The sequence below is a fragment of the Danio rerio genome, chromosome 19 (genome assembly GCF_049306965.1).
Source record: "Danio rerio strain Tuebingen ecotype United States chromosome 19, GRCz12tu, whole genome shotgun sequence".
NCBI lineage: Eukaryota > Metazoa > Chordata > Actinopteri > Cypriniformes > Danionidae > Danio > Danio rerio.
The window spans coordinates 9,248,311-9,269,569 of NC_133194.1; the positions used below are offsets into that span (position 1 = coordinate 9,248,311).

The following is a 21,259-nucleotide window of genomic DNA, read 5'->3' on the forward strand; positions in this document are numbered from 1 at the left end:
GGATATCACTCATCGTTTGAAGACAACACAAAGAAGCACGGAGCTTGTTTATTCGACGATTGATTGCATACGATTGATTAAATGTGAATTAATTTATGGAAACTGATAGCCACTGAACTCAAGCGATTTTATGCTGGAAGATCCGACACATGGGTGTCAATCATCAGTTTCAAGACCTTTAAGGTAAGACTGTTAAATAAACACCCAGATAATTAAGTGTACTAACGTTACACGATTAATGTGCATTATTTGACTAAACTTAACAGCGAGTAAACCAAGTAACCTTGTTAACCTTGTAAGTTAGCGTACTTTTCATTTCCTGTCAAGAATGATGAACTATCGTTTTTAAAATGATGATTTATTGTTTTAGTATTACGTTTATGTTTGCAATGTCGTCATGGCTTACCAAAATAGCAGATGCGTTGCATGTAATCGTTTATAGTGTGCTTATTAATTTTGTAAGATGAGTATTTGCTAATCAAGTCATAACGTTATTGTCAGATTGATATCACTAATGTATGTAATGATAAGTTACACGTTATGGTCTAACTTGTTATTAGACGTTTTTACTGCACCCAAGATACAAGACGAATATGTTTTCATAACTGTATGTTAACTGTATTTTTCATAGCACGTGCTGATGAAGTAGTTTCGTTTTATTTTGTCCTCATTTTCATTTTATTTATGAATAATGTTGCTTACACTTACAAAATGGTCACAAGACATTCACATATGGTAAATCTAAATGTGAAACGTGGTTCCAAAACACTTTTGGTGGTTTTGGCATGAATTAACATGGGATTCACACAAAAGTGTTCCAGAAGCACACATTTCACATTTGTATTTTGCACATGTGAATATTTCTGTAAAGGTAACGTGTATACAGATGTTTCATCCTATTAAATATGTAGTCTGTGTGTATTTGACATTTTACTGACAAAGAAAAAGCAAACAAATAATTTTAAGTAACTTACATTACATTTTTTTTCCTGTTTCACTGGCATGTCATACTGACATGCATATTACAGACTAAGCACAAACTTTAACATGTGTACCCTTTGAAAAAATAAATAAACTAAATATGATAAAAAAAAAAAATACAAAAATGCATTGATGTACAGTGACATTGGTGCATTGCTTGCGACAAATGGTGACAGCAAGGTCGCAGAGACTCAAACTGAAACCAAAGGATGAAGCAGTGTACTATGCTTTGACTTCAAAAGATAAAACTGGGTTTGAAATAAAATACATAAGCTTATTCAAAGGTAAGAAAAAAAAGTCTGTTTACGTCAGGGATCTCCAATAATTGTTCTTTTTCATGACTAATCTGAAAAATCATTTGCTAGGTCGGGGAGTATTCAGCTCTAGCCACTATAGAAAAGAAGATTTTCTAGTTGAATATAGAGGAGACATAATAACCAAAGAAGAATGTGAAAGAAGACGCAGACTTTATCATAATGCACTTGAAGTGTTTTTGTTTCAACTGCTTTTTAATGGAAGACTGTTATGGTATGTATATTGCTTTATTAAATTTGCTAACATTTATGTTTCTGTATTTTCCTTAAATATATATATATATATATATATATATATATATATATATATATATATATATATATATATATAAAAGGAACTTGTCTTTTCCAAAACTTGATAATTTTTTTTGATCTGCAATTACTTACTGTGTAATTTAGTAACTACTGTAATTACATGAGGTGGCATTGTTTTCTATGATTCAGGGTTGATGCTGCAAGAGAAGATGGCTCGTTGGGTAGACTTATTAATGACAATCATATAAACACAAACAGCAAAATGAAAATAATCAATGTTGATAGAAAACCCTATTTGTGCTTATTCGCAACAAAGGACATCAGTCCAGGGCAAGAGATCACTTATAACTATGATGTTTCAGAATGGCCATGGAGGAACAAGGTATGCAGAGATTAAAGTTGTTTTCTTAAAAATTATTTGGTTATATAAAATTAAGCCAAAATAAACTTAAATCTTTGAAAAATACCGTATTCTGCAAGCATTTACATTTGTTTAATATTGTGTTGTTCATCTAAACAGGTGACCTCTGACACTGAAATCCAGACCAGTACTTCACTTAGCTGTGCAGGACAGAAAACTGGAACACAGAAGGTAAATGACTGAGAACACTGACTGTATATTTTCCCTTAGTTTAGCTCTATATATGCTAAAACTGTCACAAAGTTTACTGTTTATACAGTTTGTCAGTTCTGTAAGGATTTACTTGTGTTAATAGTGTTGTTCATCTAAACGGGTGACTTCTGACACTGAAATCCAGACCAGTACTTCACTCAGCTGTGCAGGAGACAATACTGGAACACAGAAGGTAAATGTCTGAGAACGCTGACTGTATATTTTCTCTTAGTTTAGCTCTCTATATATGCTAAAACTGTCAAGTTTACTGTTTATACAGTTTGTCAGTTCTGTAAGGATTTACATATATTAATACTGTGTTGTTCATCTAAACAGGTGACCTCTGACACTGAAATCCAGACCAGTACTTCACTCAGCTGTGCAGGAGAAAATGGTGGAACACAGAAGGTAAATGTCTTAGAACACTGACTGTATGTTTTCTCTTAGTTTAGCTCTCTATATATGCTGAAACTCTCATAAAGTTTACTGTTTATACAGTTTATCAATTGTGTAAATATTTACATGTGTTAATATAAGGGTTGGGTATCATTTTTTTTTTGATACCTACTGTAAATCGATACTTTTAAAACGAAACCGGTGCCAAAACAGTGCCTGAACCGATACTTTTTAGCCACAAAATTATGGTGGATGACTCTAGAAAAATCTTTTATTTGACAATTAAAAAAATAATAATTTTAATAGAACAATATAATTAAAGTTTCAAGTAAACATCAATTCATATTTTTGTATTTGAATTGCATTAATACATTTCCTTTGATCATTTGTTGGTTAGCATGAATTTAGGATTTGCAATTTGAAATTACATTAGCTTACTATTAACCTGTGGGGGAGCGGGCAGGGGCCACGTACTTTTGAAGGCACATTTTAACATGTATATCACAAAATACTTAAAAAATGATTCAGTCATTTTTTTTTCTTGCATTACTTTGCAGTCTTCATAAACAAGATAATTAAATAACTTAAACTCAAAATAACCTTCCTTGTTCATTTATTTGACAAGTAACGTTATACTGGTGTAGGAGAACACATTTCTAACATTCAAGTACATCAAGGCACATTGTTGCATCTGTAAACTTTAACAGGCCTGCAGTTGAAGTCAATTTATTTTGCCTTCCCATTCATTTAAAATAATTTTTCTGAAAATGTTCAAAGTGTTTCCTAAAAAAAAAAGAATTATTCCAGAGTTATTATAAGTTCTATATCTTATTGTTTATTTCATAAATAAAAGCTGTTTTTAATTTAAATAAAAATAAGGTCAGTATTTTTAGCCTATTCAAGAAATATTTGCTGGATATTTTTGATTTACACAAAAAATCAGTTACAAAATAATTTGAATAATTTTAACTTTCGTAGTAAACTGATGAAGTCATTAAATTACACTTTAATCTGAATAAAAGACTATAAAATACTTAAAGGGACTTTGTCTGAATACAACTGTCTTGCAAAATAAATAGTAAAATGTTCTGCACTGACTGTCTAGCATGGGGAAGATAAAACAGCAGATTTTAGAAATAAGTTATAAGTTAAACTATTGTGTTTAAAAAAGTGTTGTAAATAAATCATGTGTTGAAGACGGAAATCAAAAATGAATGAAGGCAAAACTAAACAAGTTGAATATGACTTGCATGAGCGTGACTGAAAACTACATCTGATCAATGTCTTACATCTGTTCTTTGGTACTTACCGACTGTTTGTAAATTCAAGACTGCATTTCCTAACGTTAAACTCTGTACACTAGATTTCTAATTAATAATGGTCTCTGCATAGCCGAGGACTTCCTATTATAAAAGTGTTAAAATCGCTATTGAAAACAGAAGTCTAATATCATCAACAGTGGACATTTTGACAGTGTTTCACAACCTGAACATGACTGCAGTTCAATCTTTTTATTACCTGTGTCAATTTGGGCGTCAACTTCTGACGAATGCAGGGAACTGATCCGTGCAGCACCTTTACAGAGAGCAAGTGCCGCGAAAGTAGAGTTCCTCTGCCTTTGAGCCCTCAAATGTGTCATTAAGTTTGACATGTTTCCCCCTTACACGACACAACTTTTGTAAAGCACATTGCTGTGTAAGAATCCTTGCTTGTAAAATATGCTTTAAAATGCATAGTTTAAGCAATTTTGATGAAAGTGGTCATGCGTGTTGATCTGGAGTGTCGCTCTCGCTGACCGAAAACCAGGCTGAATGTGCTTTACTGCGCGCATTGCGTGCGTCCGTTCCCTAAGCGACAGTAACAATCACTTACATTGCCTGTCCGTATTCCTCAAAGTTGTTTAGGATTAAATGTTTACGTCCTTCATACGTCCTTGTCGCAGCACCAGTGGCACTGAAATTAGGCCCCAAAATTCATATGCTGATTTGATCCGGTACACTTTGGTTACTTAGGTACCGGTGCTATAATGGCACCAGGTTTTGGTACCCAACCCAAGTTAATATTGTGTTGTTCATCTAAACAGGTCACCTCTGACACTGAAATCCAGACCAGTACTTCACTCAGCTGTGCAGGAGACAATACTGGAACACAGAAGGTAAATGTATTTGATACCTACAAGTGTTTGATACCTAGCAGAATTGCTCTCCGGGTTATTTGTGTAATTGGATATTATGTCATTTTTAAAATGGGAATAGTTAGGAGATGCAGGTTTCTCTTACTAAAGTCAGATTGGACCAATAGGTTGTGTGTTGCATGCTGTTCAGGAGTCGGGGGTGGGGTGGGGCTGGGGGAAAGGGTGACTGACGCATGCTGCTGCGCCCCACAGCAACAGAGAAGGCTTGGCAGAGCAAAAAAATACTGCATTACTATTTTTGTTAAATAATTTTTTTTAATCATACTAAAATAACACTTGACAGAAGTTCACTCAAAAGCGCAAGTTCTTTCTGTCATTAATTACTAACACTCCTGTCATTCCTACTACTTTCAGAACATAAATTTTGATATTTTACCATATGAAAATGCAATGCAGTTATGAAAATTGTGAAATTAAAGCAATAGTGCAGAGATCTGGTCCCTGCGTCAGGTCAGGGTGCACCTGTAACCTTTAAAACGAAGATCAGGAGGCCCACTAAACTCACACGGGAAAGAACGTTCGAGGTTACAGAAGTAACCCTTCGTTCCCCGAGGAGGGGAACGGAAGTGCCATGAATGAATGGGAGGATTCGGATCAGAAGCCGCTTATCTGGAGAGTATTGAACGGGCCAATGAATGAAATTAATTGGCAGCGTAAGCTTGCGCAGGTGTGCGACATCTGCAATCATCTCAGCATATAAGCACACCTGAAGCCAGCAGACGCCATCCTTTTAAGCTGAAGAGACTTTCAAACAGCTAAGGGACAGTCATTATGGCGACGGAATATGGCACTTCCGTTCCCCTCCTCGGGGAACGAAGGGTTACTTCTGTAACCTCGAACGTTCCCCTTCGGTTGGGGAACTTCAGTGCCATGAATGGGAGAATATGGAAAGCGCCATAATGACTGCACCTTACCAACACCCCCGATGAGGAGATAGTCAAGCAAGCGTGACGCACCCACATCATGGGGGGCGCGGTCCTCCAACGTGTCCCTGGCCCTAATTTATCCTACTTCAACAGAAGTTTTACGGATTTAGATATATTTTTTGGGAAGTCGTGAGCATCTAGATAATTCTAGGAAATACGACAGTACGTTGGGAAGCGTGCAATCCCGATAGGGAGGACGCTGCGGAGGCCATCCGTTACCCAAGGGGGGGATAGATGGCAGAATTTACCTATGGACTAGCCCTAAAAAGGGGGAGTACGCATAGCAAAGAGTGGTTAGCGGAGAGGGAAGACACGGGTCCGCCCAGGGGGGGGACTTAACCGTGGCGGAATAAGCATATGGGATCGCCTAGTGGGGATCACGCATAGCAGGCACCTATACCCAAAACGCGGGCTGACCAGCGGGCAGACCTACAACGTAGTGGGCCAGCAAGTGACTCCTCCGCTGAGTCAGTGCTGGGGGCCACGGAGGAATCTGCAGGGCTCACCTGACGGGGAACTTTACTGACAGATAAAAAAGGCGCACGTACCTCCGTGTTAGGGAGAATGGCGCAGCAAGCGTGTTTCAACACCCTACCGAGTTGTCTCCTCAATCACCAAAGGGTTACCTAATACCCTTGAGGAAACCGGCTCCACTCGCAGATTGTAAAACCTTGCAAATGTGTTGGGTGTCGCCCAGCCCGCAGCTCTACAGATGTCTGTTAGAGAGGCGCCGCGTGCACGCGCCCAAGAGGATGCAACGCTCCGAGTGGAGTGTGCACGTACTCCCGGGGGACACGGCTGACCTCGACTCGAATAAGCGAGTGAAATGGCATCCACAATCCAGTGGGATAATCTTTGTTTCGATACGGCACTTCCCTGCTGCCGACCGCCATAACAGACAAAGAGCTGCTCAGATGATCTAAAATTCTGAGTACGGTCCACATAAATGCGCAGAGCGCGAACTGGACAAAGTAAAGAAAGGGCTGGGTCTGCCTCCTCCGGGGGCAGCGCTTGCAGATTCACTACCTGATCTCTAAAGGGGGTGGTAGGAACCTTGGGCACATAACCGGGGCGGGGTCTCAGGATAACGTGAGAGTAATCCGGCCCGAATTCCAGGCACGAGTCACTGACCGAAAATGCCTCCAGGTCCCCGACCCTCTTGACGGAGGCCAACGCAACCAGCAGAGCTGTCTTCAGGGACAGAAATCTTAGAGATACTGATTCGAGTGGCTCAAAGGGATCGGATCGCAGACTCGTGAGAACGAGGGCGAGATCCCAAGAGGGCATGAGAGGGGGGCGAGATGGATTAATTCGCCTAGCACCCCTAAGGAACTGGATGACCAGGTTATGCTTTCCCACGGTGCCGCCAGCTACCGCGCTATGATAAGCGGAGATGGCGGCCACGTAAACCTTGAGAGTGGAGGGCGACAGCCTGCTGTCCAACTTCTCTTGAAGGAAAGAGAGCACAACACTAATCTGGCAATTTCGGGGGTCTTCTCTGCGAGAGACGCACCATTCAGTGAATAGACTCCACTTCAGGGCGTAGGCGCGCCTCGTGGAGGGGGCTCTAGCCTGAGTGATGGTATTAACCACCGCAGTCGGTAGGTTACCCAAGTCTTCCTCGCGTCTAGGGACCACACGTGGAGGTTCCAAAGATCGGGGCGAGGGTGCCAGATGGTGCCCTGTCCCTGAGAGAGTAGGTCCTCTCTCAAAGGGATCCGCCAGGGGAGGGCCGTCGCGAGGAGTGAGAGCTCTGATATCCAGGTCCGGTTGGGCCAAAGGGGCGCAACTAGCAGAACCTGTTCCTCGTCCTCCCTGACCTTGCACAGAAACTGCGCGAGCAGGCTCACTGGGGGAAACGCATACTTGCGCATGCCCCGAGGCCAGCTGTGGGCCAGTGCATCCGTGCCGAGAGAGCCCTCGGTCAGGGAAAAAAACAACTGGCAGTGAGCGTTCTCGGGGGAAGCAAACAGATCGATCTGGGCCTCCCCGAATCGCGCCCATATCAGCTGAACAGACTCGGGGTGGAGTCTCCATTCTCCAGGGCGTAACAGCTGTCGTGAGAGCGCATCGGCTGCACGATTGAGCGTGCCTGGGACGTGAATGGCGCGCAGCGATTTCAGCCGCGGGTGACTCCAGAGGAGCAGACGGCGGGCGAGCTGAGACATGCGGCGAGAGCGCATACCCCCCATGCGGTTGATATACGCCGCCGCCGCCGTACTGTCCGTCCTGACCAGCACGTGTTGCCGCTCCAGCACCGGTAAAAAGCGGTGGAGAGCGAGGAACACTGCCAACAGCTCTAGGCGATTGATATGCCAATGCAGCTGGGCACCCTTCCAGAGGCCCGCAGCCGCATGCCCGCGACACACGGCCCCCCAACCCGTGTTGGAAGCGTCTGTTGAAACAACAACATGGCTGGACGCCTGTCCTAGAGGCACACCGGCCTGTAGGAACGAGGGGTCGTTCCAAGGGCTGAGGGCGCGGCGACACAGCGCAGTAACCGAGACCCGGTGTGTGCCCGCGTGCCATGCGCGTCTGGGGACCCGATCGTGAAGCCAGTGCTGAAGTGGTCTCATATGGAGCAACCCGAGCGGCGTGACGGCGGCTGCGGATGCCATATGCCCCAGGAGCCTCTGAAAGAACTTCAGTGGGACCACTAGTTTGCTGTCGAGCTCCCTCAGACAGTTCAGCAACAGGCGAGCGCGTTCCTCGGAGAGGTGCGCTACCATGGTGATCGAGTCCAGCTCCATCCCGAGAAAAGAAATCCTCTGCACGGGGGCGAGTTTGCTCTTTTCTCGGTTGACCTGAAGCCCCAGTAGGCGGAGATGCCGAAGCACCTCGTCCCTGTGCATAATCAATTGCTCCCGCGAGTGGGCTAAAATCAGCCAGTCGTCGAGATAACCGAGTATGCGAATGCCCGCGAGCCGAAGGGGCGCTAGGGCACCCTCCGCGAGTTTGGTGAAGACCCGCGGAGACAGAGAGAGCCCGAAGGGGAGGACCTTGTACTGCCACGCTCGACCCTCGAACGCAAACCGCAGAAATTGGCGGTGGCGTGGAAGAATGGAGACATGGAAATACGCGTCCTTCAGGTCTATGGCTGCAAACCAATCCCGAGGACGAACGCATTGGAGAATGCGCCTCTGCGTGAGCATTCTGAACGGCAGCTTGTGCAGACAGCGGTTCAAAACGCGCAGATCTAGGATTGGCCGTGACCCACCGCTCTTTTTGGGTACGATGAAGTATGGGCTGTAAAACCCACTCTCCATCTCGGCTGGAGGAACCGGCTCGATTGCACCCTTCGCCAGGAGGGCAGCAATCTCCTCTCGCAAGACAGGGGCGGACAGGGGGTTGACCCTGGAGAAATACACGCCCGTAAACTTGGGGGGCCGTTTCGCGAACTGAATCGCGTAACCGAGTCTGATTGTGCGTATGAGCCACCGCGAGGGGCTGGCCCGCGCTAACCAGGCAGGCAGAGCCCTCGCTAATGGAGTCATCGCTACAATCGCTGACGTACCAGCGGTGGGGCAGCGCGGAGTGGGTGTGCTGATCCGGGAAGCACGAGGGTCCCGCGGAAAAGCTGGAGGAGAGCGATTCGCTCTGGCTCCGCACCCTGACTCCGGAGAGGGGGCTGGAGGGCTGAGGGAAGGGAGACCGTCCCCCCAGCGCTCGTGAGCCACTGGCGAAGCACGTAGAGTCTGCGAGCCGGAAGGCAGCGCGTCCCGGACTGGCAGAACTCGTGCAGTCACATCCGGGGAAGGGAAAAAGTGCTCTTTTACTGATGTTTTGGTGGCACTGAAAAGTACCGTTGTTATCGGGGCCCCGCCCTCCAGCGGGGAAAGAGCAAGTTTCCTCTTCTCCGGATGGCCTGTCTCAGGGACGCTTCGCGGTCCGTTTACCGGACTTAACGGCGCCCTGCGCAGGAGGGGCTGCCTGCTTTCGAGGTGAACGCCGCGCCCGCTTGGCCGGAGGCGCAGGCGGGGGCGGGGCAGCACTCGTTGGCGGGCGCCCTCGGCGAGGAACAGCGGAGGTGGATGGCTCGGCGGGCGGAGCGGGCTTACGGCCACGCCGATAGATGACATAGCCCATCGCATCCGACTGCTCTTTCACCGCCTTGAATTCCTGGGTGAATTCACCGACGGTGTCGCCGAACAGGCCAGCCTGGGATATGGGCGAGTCAAGAAAGCGAACTTTGTCAACGTCGCGCATATCGGCCAGGTTTAGCCAGAGGTGGCGTTCCTGAACCACAAGTGTGGACATCGTCCTCCCCAGCGCACACGCGGCGGACTTAGTAGTCCGAAGAGCATAGTCGGTCGCGGTGCGCAGCTCATGTAATAAGCTTGGGTTGGACCCGCCCTCGTGCAGCTCGGCCAGCGCCTGCGCTTGGTAGCGCTGGTAGGTGGCCATCGCGTGCAAAGCAGAAGCAGCCTGGCCCGCAGCCTTATAAGCTCTGGCTCCGAGGGAGGCAGACAACCTACAGGCTTTGGACGGGAGGCGGGGCAAACCCCGCCACGTAGAGGCGCCGCGCGGACAAAGATTGACCGCGATAGCGCGCTCCACTGACGGGATCGCCTCATACCCCCTGGCAGCTCCGCCGTCAAGGGCGGTGAGGGCGGAGGCACTCGCAGCACGGGCAGAGAAAGGTGCCCTCCAGGACTGCGTGAGCCTACTGTGCACTTCCGGGAAGAAGGGGACGAGAGGCTTCGAAGGCTTCGCCTTCTGGTCCTCTACGTAGCACCCATCTAGTCGGTCCGGCCGCGGAGCTGGGGGATAAACCATCTCCAACCCCACGGCCGAAGCAGCCCGGGAAAGCACGGCTAACATGTCCGCTTCAGGATCCGATTTGACAGCGCTCACCTGCCCGGAGGGGGCGAGCGGGTCCGGATCTTCGTCGGACAGTGAAAGCCCACCCTCCGATGCCGCGAAGGACATCTGATCTCCGGTGTCAGCGAGTGTGAGAGCTACCATCTGGTTAGACGGATCACTCTCACCACCCGAAGCTTGGATGGAGCGCCGTGAGGAGCGAGAGGTCCGCGAGCCCGTGGGCGGCGGATTAGCTCCCGCTGAAACCCTCAGATCTGCCCGAGCGCCCGCTGCTTTTTTAGAACAGGAGGCAACTGGGGTGGCTCGCTCTCTTGCGAAAGTTAGCCGCGATCTTAGCTGTGCAACGGTCATGGCATCGCAATGACGACATGAACCGCCCGCGAGCACCGCATTAACATGCTGGACCCCCAAACATGCAATGCAGTGATCGTGTCCATCATCCGGAGACAGGAAACCCCCGCATCCAGAAACGCACAGTCGGAGCGCCATCCTGAAAAGGACGTGCTGCACGACTGTGTTGCTCTTTTAGGAAAGTTGCAACTATACGCACCGCTCTGGAGGACCGGACCCAAAGAACCGCAGGCAAGGGAGTAACCCAGCTCGACCGTCTGCCACCGCGAAGACCCACTCTGGACCGGGAGACACACTCGTTCGCTCTGAAGTGCTGATCAGCAAGAGGAACCCTCATCGACTCACTCAGAAAGGATCTGAAGCGAAAAGGATGGCGTCTGCTGGCTTCAGGTGTGCTTATATGCTGAGATGATTGCAGATGTCGCACACCTGCGCAAGCTTACGCTGCCAATTAATTTCATTCATTGGCCCGTTCAATACTCTCCAGATAAGCGGCTTCTGATCCGAATCCTCCCATTCATTCATGGCACTGAAGTTCCCCAACCGAAGGGGAACTGGGCATTCAATTCATGTTTTAGTTAAATAATTCTTAAATACAGCTCTCTTGATCTCTAAAAGGGAAAAAATGCAAAAGAAATTTGTCGTTAAATTAATTTTAGCAGGGACGCAACTGCCTGTCATTTTCACATTCGTTTTTCAGTTAGGGATTAGGTCTATTAGAGTAACCTAATAAAAATGTTTTGTTGGACACCGTAGTCTACACAATAATCAATATTATAATTTATTGTATTCATTATTATTAAAACTAAACTATACAATTGATAAAACAAAACCCTTTTTAATGTTTGCTTTCATTTTGACACCGCTAACAGTTGTAATAAGAAACATCACATTATGCAGAAGTTAAAAAAATACCTTTTGAGTTTAAAGATGATCAGCCTGCCAAGTCAAGTTTACAGTGTCATAAATGAAATAAGTAGCATGAGTAAAGGGGATTTGCAACCTCTCGTATGCGCTGCAGGTAGACTGAATGATAATCTTTAAAAATATATATGCAATACAAAACTTTAAACATTTATGTTTTTTTAAAAAAAAGAAAAAAAATCAGGAGAGTGAAATATCATTTAAACCACTGGTCTGGCGCTGATACTTTATTGTTTGTAGCTAGAAGAAGAAACAAAAAGCAGATGAAAACCTGGCTGGGGAGACGGCGATAACATGGATTATCTGTTCTTTAGAAAAGATCACGACATTGTGAGGCGTTTATCATACAACGCAATTCGTGTTTATAATCATTAATATTAACTAATATTAAAATTCTCTCTAGACTTTGTTTTAGGGCTTGTTCTTGTATGCTAAATATACCCTAGGCTTATTGCACGTACAAATCTGATTGTGAAGAATGATTAAGCGCTCGCATTTTTTATTGCATCTTTTTCGCTGATTATTTATCTTTTTATTTTTTTAAAGTGGTGAGAACATTATTTACTGGCAAACTTGTTCCTCGATCTCGTACATAAACAAATAAAATAGCCTACCTAAGTTAATTTACCTTTAATGTAAAAATTAAGGAATAACTTAACTTAATATTAATAAATAAAACCTCGGTATAAACGTATGCGTTTAACTTTCGTTAATAAAACAACACAAAACTGTTTATAAATATTGTAGTTAAATATTAAAAAACTTTAACTGCTTGAAACCTTATAATAATAACAATTAAATGTTACTTTACTTAGCAAACAGCCTAAATGGCACTTTACTCATCAGTGTAATAATAATATAAATATTAATAATTGTAAGTAAAAAGAAAATATTAACCTAGTAACAATGTAAGTCAGATGTTTAAAAAAACAGCGTAGTTTCTCTCCACCTTTTGTATTCGTATTTTAAATTATTTTCCAGAAAAACTAACATGTTGACTTTGTCCGGTTTAAGTGAAGAATGGGGTTATAATGTTTCCAGCAATACACTGTTAGACGGTGTGCTTGTAGCGAAAATGCACAGACAGGCTACTTTTTCACAACCATGCGATAGGGTTTCTTGCTTCTGTTCCGCCGCCAGCATTTCTCGCAAAGCAGGTTTCTCTACGCTGCGGGGCGGCGCGTTCTTAACTAGTTACCAAATATGTTGCTCCATTTCTCATCAATGTCTTCCATTTATCACTTTCTCTTTTTTGACAATGGACAACCGTGGTGGCAACTAACCACGGTGGTGACCCAGTTGTCACGGTGACCATCACAGCACTAGTCTTAAGTATATATATAAAAAAATATTGCAATATATATCGCAGGAAAAAAAATATTGCAATGTCAATTTTTTTTCCAATATCGTGCAGCCCTAGTGTGTAGTGTCTCCATAATTACTGATTGTGCTATATTGTGTATTAAATTAGGTTGTGTGTCCTCATATTTACTGTTGCTGTCATGTTGTGTATTGTGGGGGAGGGACAGAAGATGCAGGTTTCCATTACTAAAGCCAGATTGGACCTATTGCTTGTGTGTAGTGTCCCCATAATTACTGATTGTGCTATATTGTGTATTAAATTAGGTTGTGTGTCCTCGTATTTACTGTTGTTGTCATGTTGTGTATTGTGGGGGAGGGACAGAAGATGCAGGTTTCTATTACTAAAGCCAGATTGGACCTATTGCTTGTGTGTAGTGTCCCCATAATTACTGATTGTGTTATATTGTGTATTAAATTAGGTTGTGTGTCCTCGTATTTACTGTTGTTGTCATGTTGTGGGGGAGGGACAGAAGATGCAGGTTTCCATTACTAAAGCCAGATTGGACTTATAGGTTGTGTGTGTGTGGTGTCCTCATAATTACTGATTTTAGGGCTGTGCAATTAATCGATAATCCGATTTCGATTTTGACTTCTAACAATCATGAAAAAACATTAATCAAGATAAACGATTATTGCATCATATACCGCCCCTTTCCAGTTTTGCACATTTGTTGCTCTGCAAAGCTCAGTTCCACGTAAAAATGACTAAAAGCATCTACTGTAATGTAACTTTTGCAGCACGGGATGAGCATCATTCATTTATGTACATTCGAATCATTCATGTTTTTAAACGTGCAAACGAGCGCATGCTGTTGTGTGTGCGTGCTTGGCCTCAGAGACGAGCAGAGCACACACATCTAAAGTCATCTTAAAGTGAGTGCTTTAATGGTCAAATACATGCACATTCGTGTCAGAGCGCGGTGTTTAGTGATTATTCATTTTAACCCTCATTTTTGTAATAAACTAGTTGAGAATAAAAAAACATGTGAAAGAGAAACCATATCAGAGCCGCACTATTCTTTTAAGTGACAGCATGCAATATTCCTGCTTAAGGAATTAATTTTTTATCAAACAAATGGAGAAAATCTCTCGCTGCTCTTGACTGAAGGACTTTTGTAGCTAAAGTTTTTTTTTTTCTTGCAGTGAAGATGCTTAAAGCTCAGTTTGTTTCATATTTTTTTTTTATTGTATTTATTTCCCTTTCCTTATTTACAGGAAGGAAAATAACTGCATATATACCGTTAACGTCAGAATTATTAGCCCTCCTGATTTATTAGCGACCCTTTCCCCCCAATATCTATGAATGGAAAGAATTATTTTCAACCCATTTTTAAACAATAGTTTTGGTATCTCATTTCTAATAACTGATTTCTTTTAACTTTGCTTTGATGACAGCACATAATATTTTACTAGATATTTTTTTAAGATACTAGTATTCAGCTTAAAGTGACATTTAAAGGCCTAATTAATGTAATTAGCCAAGTCATTGTATAACAGTAGTTTCTTCTGCAGACCATTAAAAATATATATTGCTTAACGAGCTAATAATATTGAGCTATTAAATTAGATTTCAAAATATTAAAACCTGCTTTTATTCTAGCCGAAATAAAACAAATAAGCCTTTACCAAAAGAAGCAGGAAATACTGTGGAAAAATTCCTCTGTTAAACAACATTTGGGAAATATTTGTATATAAAAAAATTCACAGAAGAGCGAATAATTTTGACTTCAACTGATAATTCGTGAGAACAATTATGACCAAAATAATCGTCATTATGATTTATCCCATAATCGAGCAGCCCTAACTGATTGTGCTATATTGTGTATTAAATTAGGTTGTGTGTCCTCGTATTTACTGTTGTTGTCATGTTGTGTATTGTGGGGGAGGGACAGAAGATGCAGGTTTCTGTTACTAAAGCCAGATTGGACCTATTGCTTGTGTGTAGTGTCCCCATAATTACTGATTGTGCTATATTGTGTATTAAATTGGGTTGTGTGTCCTCGTATTTACTGTTGTTGTCATGTTGTGTATTGTGGGGGAGGGACAGAAGATGCAGGTTTCCATTACTAAAGCCAAATTGGACCTATTGGTTGTGTGTAGTGTCCCCATAATTACTGATTGTACTATATTGTGTATTAAATTAGGTTGTGTGTTCTCGTATTCACTGTTGTTGTATTCACTTATACAATAGGTTGTAGGCATGGGCTGGTATATGATTCTGACAGTATGATTACTTTGGATAAAAAAAAAAAAATCAAAGTATATATTTTTTTTAAGAAACATTTAAATTATTTTGAAACGTTCAACATGTCAGGCTAAATAATAAAAATATATAATTCAGTGTTTTCTTTAGAATTTTTTTCAGATGTACTTAAACAAATAACGCACAGCAATACTACTGTTACAGAAAAGTTCACTCTGTTATAATTCACTTAAAGGTGCAGTAGGTGATGTGCCAAAATGCTAACCGCTTAGCATATTATCTTTGGACGGCGGGGAGGGACTGTGATTCAAAGCCACAACCCCTGAAGTAACTAGCGCGCGCACCGCATCACAACAACAGACAGACAACCCACTAGTTCATGTCATTCGCCAGTTAGACTTAGTGTTTAGCCAGCGTCGTGCAGGAATTACATATTACTTAGCCATACTTACATGCTATTTCAGAGCGAATATTCAGAGTAGCGGTAAACGGTATAGGAAGGCTGGCATTGTTCAAAAATGACCCAATGTGAATATAAAAGCAACTTCAGCTCAATAAAGCAGTTAGGCGGAATAGAGCTATTTACTGATGTTTTGTTGTTAAACTAAATATAAATCTACATTATCGATGCTGTAAAAGGACCTTATGAAACTGAAAATAATCACATCAATCTTTCACTGGGAGATTTCAGTGGCTGAACAACACGTCTGTGCATAAGTCATTTTACAACAGAACACAATCTAACATTAGCTTAGCCTGACTAAAATAGTTTTAAAACAGAACATTACCTGTCTAACAGTAATACTTCAGCAATGGTGTTGTCTTTCTTCCAGCGTGCTCAAGTTACTCCAATATTGATATAGGTTTTTAAAAATTTCAATTCATTTTTTGATTTCTCCTGGTCCGTCTCGTGACGGCCCGGCAGCTTATGCAGACGGGCACATCCTAATGGCTTGAACGGATGCGCAGAAGTCCCAATCTACATTTGCTGACAGACAGTCTGAGCTGCTTATCGGAGTTATGGGAGATGTCGGTCCGACTCTATTTAATTGGGTAAACATTTTTTAGTTTTATGCCTTGCCCAGAACATAAAATTACATTTAAACACATTTAGATCATTTACTGTAATCATTACTATTGGACTGTGAAGAGACTTTCAACCAGCACAACAACAAATGTTTCTGAAGACAATCACCTGCACCTTTAACTTTTAATGCGTTTTGGTGCGTTTTATAACCCGCTATTAAAAAAACAATGACTGAATGTTTTGAATGAGTAGTAATGTAGCAGTGGTGGGGTAAATTTTGGTGTGGCGCCCCGCCATGAAAGAATGAATGTAGTGGAAACCATGTAATTGACTTCTGTTATCTCCATTAGTTTTTAAAAACACAGATTTCTTTACAACATGAAAATACATCTTTGGAGATCTTTCTTTTCTTTGAATAATAAGCCACTGCACTGTTCAGGTGCACAGCATGCTGAATGGTGGTGCACAAGTGATTTGTTTTTCAAATGTTTGAGGAATTGTGGGATGAATTTAAGCTGAATTGTAGTTTATGTTGTAGATGGTCTTTGACAACATCTAAAAAAAAAAAAAAAAAAAAAAAAAAAAACGTACATATACCTTAGGAATGGTATAACATTTTTTTTTTGTTTTAACTGTAAACCTTGAAACTGACTATCATCCCATGCCTAATAGGTTGTGTGTTGTGTCCTGATATTTATTTACAGTGTTATATTGTGTATTTAACATGGGTTATGTGTTGTGTGTCTTTCTACTTACTTATGGTGGTATATTGTGTATTAATATAGGCTGTGTATTGTGTCCTTGTGTATTTACTGCTGCTGATGATTTTTTTTTTTTTCAACAGATTTGTAAACTTTATGTAATATCAGTAGCTGTGTCAAGCTTGGATAAATGTGCCAGCTGCAGTGGGCCCTACAATGCATTCAAGTGGGTTAGGGTGAAATGTAAAAGTAAGTATTGTGCTTTGATAAATTAAAAAATAATAACAATAAAAAATTAATTGTAACCCTCTCTGTGAAAACCCAGCTAAAGTCATGTTTTGATTTACTGCTCTCTCTCTCTCTCTTTCTCTCTCTCTCTCTCTCTCTCTCTCTCTCTCTCTCTCTCTTTCTTTTTTCTAAGAACCTGTTAAAAGGAATATTGCCAATATCATAAATCAAGTTATTTCATTTTGTTTATTTACATTTTTATTAAGGCACAATGTAGTGCCAAGTATGGTCAATTAGTTTATCGTACTAATTAAATTGTTGCACCTAAGTGCTCTCACGATGCGGTATGCGGTCCAGTCAGTACTGAAATTTGAAAAACGTCCGCTAAACGTTCCCACTAAAATTTAAGCACTGTTGATCGTGTTCTTAAACGGCACTGATTTGCTGTTGTGTTCACATGCTCAACAGAAATGACTGTTATTGACTGTGAAGGTCATCAACTCCCCACCGTTTACTAAGTGTAAACACAAAAATTCGGACACTGGAGTGCTTTAAAGCAGTGAAGATCAGTCGATTCATCAGGGGATTGTTCATATGTCAGCTCAAAGACAGACCAGCTGAACTTCACAGCTTTAAAACGTTCCAGTGTTCTTGTATCTGTGATTACACCAATGTTATAATAGTTTTGGATATTTTATTAGTTTCAGTTTCTATTTCGTTTTGACCTTTGGTTTTCAAATTCCGTTAGTTTTAATTAGTTTGAGGTAGATTTCTTAATTTTTATTAGTTTCTATATTTTAAAAATGTCTTAGTTTTAGTTTAGTTTTTATTAGTTCCAGTATTTAAGTTTTTTCTAAATAAGGACATTTGTTAGGTGCAAGATTCAAAATCAACAGCATAAAAACCATCCTCAAATTCAAATACAACAGCCCACAAGACAGCAGTCTTAAGTACAATATGTGTGCAAGGCTTCTTCTGAGGTTAGACACAGTAGTGATGGGCAGGGCTGGATTAACCAATGGGCATTATGGGCACAGGCCCAGTACGCATTTAGATTTTGCCTACTCTTCATCACGAGCAAGAGAAGTAGGAATCATTAATATGTGTGTATTATGGAGGACTCAGATTCCTAGAACTGGATTGGAGAGGTGTTATATCTAAATCATGTGCATTATAAGTTTGTAGAAGTTATACACTAAAAATACCCTTAAATATAAATGTTTGTTTGTGCTGCTTCAGTGAACTTGAACAAATATATTAAAATCCATTAATTTCCCCTAGTTGTATTAGTATTTTTTTCAAAGTGTGCTTTAAATGCTTAAAAATAAGTTTAATCTTTGTAGACTAGAAATATAAGTAGTGTATATCATTCATTTTAAAAATGTGGGCAATACATTATAAATTAATTTTATTTAACAAATATTATATTAATCTTATTTTTTAATTCAACTATGGGGTGCGGCTATAGGGGGCCTACAAGACATTGTGCCCAGGGGCTTCTGAATTATTAATCAGGGCATGGTGATGGGAGGTATAGATTTTTAACGTGGATGTTATGACTCAACATTATGTAGTCAGCAATAGTAATTCAGTCAGTTAAAACATCACCATGATATGAAAAATGTCTTACAGTAAAGTTTTGCAACCAACTGAATCATGATTCACTTATTTAAATTCCATTACGATTGTCTGTTAAGAAATAAACTTACGTTTTTCACCAGATCCTCTCATTTAAGCCATCGGTTTAGCTGTAGTTGTTTTAAATTCAGTTCAGTCATACAGCAGGCTGTACCTTTTGTGTTTGGTTCACTGAATCATGCATGCGCAGTTTTATCGGTTCACCGCTTCTCAATGTAACGTTACTGTTCTAAAAACTGAATGAGTATATATTGGATTATTCAGAGTCACCGTACGTTTACACCGAAAGCGGCGAGAGCGTCAAAATAGCCGGAAGTCATTCATTTTCAATGAGAGCCGGCGGCGATAGGCGACGATAAGCGGCGAGGAGCAGCGCGGCGCGTCTTCGCCGGCGTGAGCGTCGAGGAGAGTTGAAATGAAGTCAACTTTATGGTAATGAGCTATGACGCGGTTCGGCGGCAAGCAATCAGAATAAAGACGTCCACCGCTTGATAGCAGTTCAGGGAACACAGACCTGTGAACTTTGGTTCCGACCACAGTTGTTCCCAAGGGTTTGATTATTGCGGTCGCCGGATTTCCAATTATTTACAATGTTTTCTTACAGGAACATACATTAAATAAGTTACTGGCGAGTTACTGATGTTCATCAATGTTATGTAAATTTATCTTTAAAAAGCGGGAATCTCACGCGATGTGACAGTACAAAACAGTATAGCTGCTTCAGGATATTTCAGACATATGGACACATATTGGATAAATAGAGCAAAGCCACACCACATGCAACTTGATCTTCCATTGTTATATGAATTTGATAAGAAGTGCGCAACATTTTCACGCTAAAAACATGTCTTATGCAGGAATGTAACTGATATGCTGCAACGGCTCCTTTAAGTACGAGATCAATGTAGCGAGTTTTGACGCTCTCACCGCCGGAGCTGAAGGCAGACAGCGTTGTCGCCAGGGCGACCTTGGACGCTCTCGCCGCTTTCGGTGTGAACGTACGGTCAGAGGGGGGTATTAGGCTTGTTATAAAGTAAGTAGTTTTTGGATAAGTGCTTACTTGAGACGCGATTCGTTTGAAATTATTCAGTTTGATTTGGTGAGCTTGTTCAATTGGTTCACTTAGAAGATCCGGTTAAAAAGATTAGTTTGCGATACTGAAATAAAATCCATTATTGAGCACAAATATGTTTAAGTAATAGTTTTAAGTCTCTGTAATTAATGCTGTCACCGTGCTGCTGTCATGTCCACTCGTTGTTTTTGTCGTGGGAGCAACAGTAAGGATGACTAGAGAAGAACCGGCTCAATCTGGCCAATGGCGGCAGGAGACTCAGGTGTGAAAAGGTTAAAAACAAACACCTGCGCGCAGATTATATTTACTACTAAAAGGCTTACAGTAAGATTATGTATTAAATACATTTACAAATATGAAAACGAAGGAGGTTTTTGCTATAACTTTAGTTAGTTTCAGTTAGTTATGTATGTACACAATACAGTTTCAGTTAGGTCTAGTTTTTAAAAAAAACTCTCATTTTTATTTTAGTTAACGACAATTATTTTACATTTTAGTTTTCGTTTTTTTGTTCGTTTTCATTAACTATAATAACCTTGGCTTACACTCAGTAAACATTGGTGAGTTTGGTAAACTGATGACCTTTTAAGGCCAATCACAGTCATTTCTGTTGAGCACGTGAACACAATGGCAAATGAGCGCTGTTTAAGAATGAGCTCAGCCCAGATATTATCGGGAAATAGATGTTTTTAAATTCCAGTACTGATCAGTTCCAAATTTGAGTATTGTGAAAATACAATTACTTCTAGTAATAATCAAAAAAAGTTAAATAAAGAATGATTGAGAAAAGGGTGTGGTTGGGAAATGGAGATGAGCTCTGATCAACATGGTGCTGATCCCATGAATCTGTTTTCTTATTTGCAGTCATTCTCAAATCTTCTGAAAATTACGCAAGAAGAAAAACAAAGACCATGGTCTCCTGATGAAATTGCTGCAGTATTGAGACATTTCCAAAGCCATGTTTCCAAGGGTAAACTTGCCACAAAAATAGAATGCCAACAATGCAAATCCGCAGAGCATCCTATGTTGGCAAATCGCTCCATTCAAAACATCAGGGACTTTGTCAGAAACAGGTTTGATGCTGAAATGGAATCAGGTAGAAGTAGTCTTTTTGATAACACTTGACTTAAAGAATGTGTTTATAAAACTGTAATAAAAACTATGTAATTGTTACAAATGTCATGACTAATGAATGAGATTTTATGCATGCTTATGACAGTTGTAATTTGATGTAATGTGCTTCGTTATGTCAA

The 21,259-nt window shown here is 41.6% G+C and overlaps 2 protein-coding genes across 5 annotated transcripts in view; both read left to right on the forward strand.

Annotated features, from left to right (window-relative positions):
* The window catches only part of efna3a (ephrin-A3a), a 195,964-nt gene that overhangs the window by 46,903 nt on the left and 127,802 nt on the right, over nt 1-21,259 (forward strand). The window lies entirely within an intron of this gene.
* LOC137488470 (uncharacterized) lies at nt 8-21,108 on the forward strand. Of its 2 annotated transcripts, XM_073931482.1 has the most exons (9): nt 1,345-1,509; nt 1,740-1,771; nt 1,867-1,932; nt 2,071-2,142; nt 2,267-2,356; nt 2,500-2,571; nt 4,643-4,714; nt 17,212-17,317; nt 20,871-21,108. In XM_073931482.1, exons 1-9 carry the CDS (start codon nt 1,458-1,460, stop codon nt 20,927-20,929), a joined length of 621 nt encoding a protein of 206 aa, XP_073787583.1. In that variant the 5' UTR covers nt 1,345-1,457; the 3' UTR covers nt 20,930-21,108. The 2 variants fall into 2 exon arrangements, with proteins under 2 accessions (XP_068071339.2, XP_073787583.1); XM_068215238.2 differs by having other exon boundaries at nt 8-1,509; nt 1,740-1,932.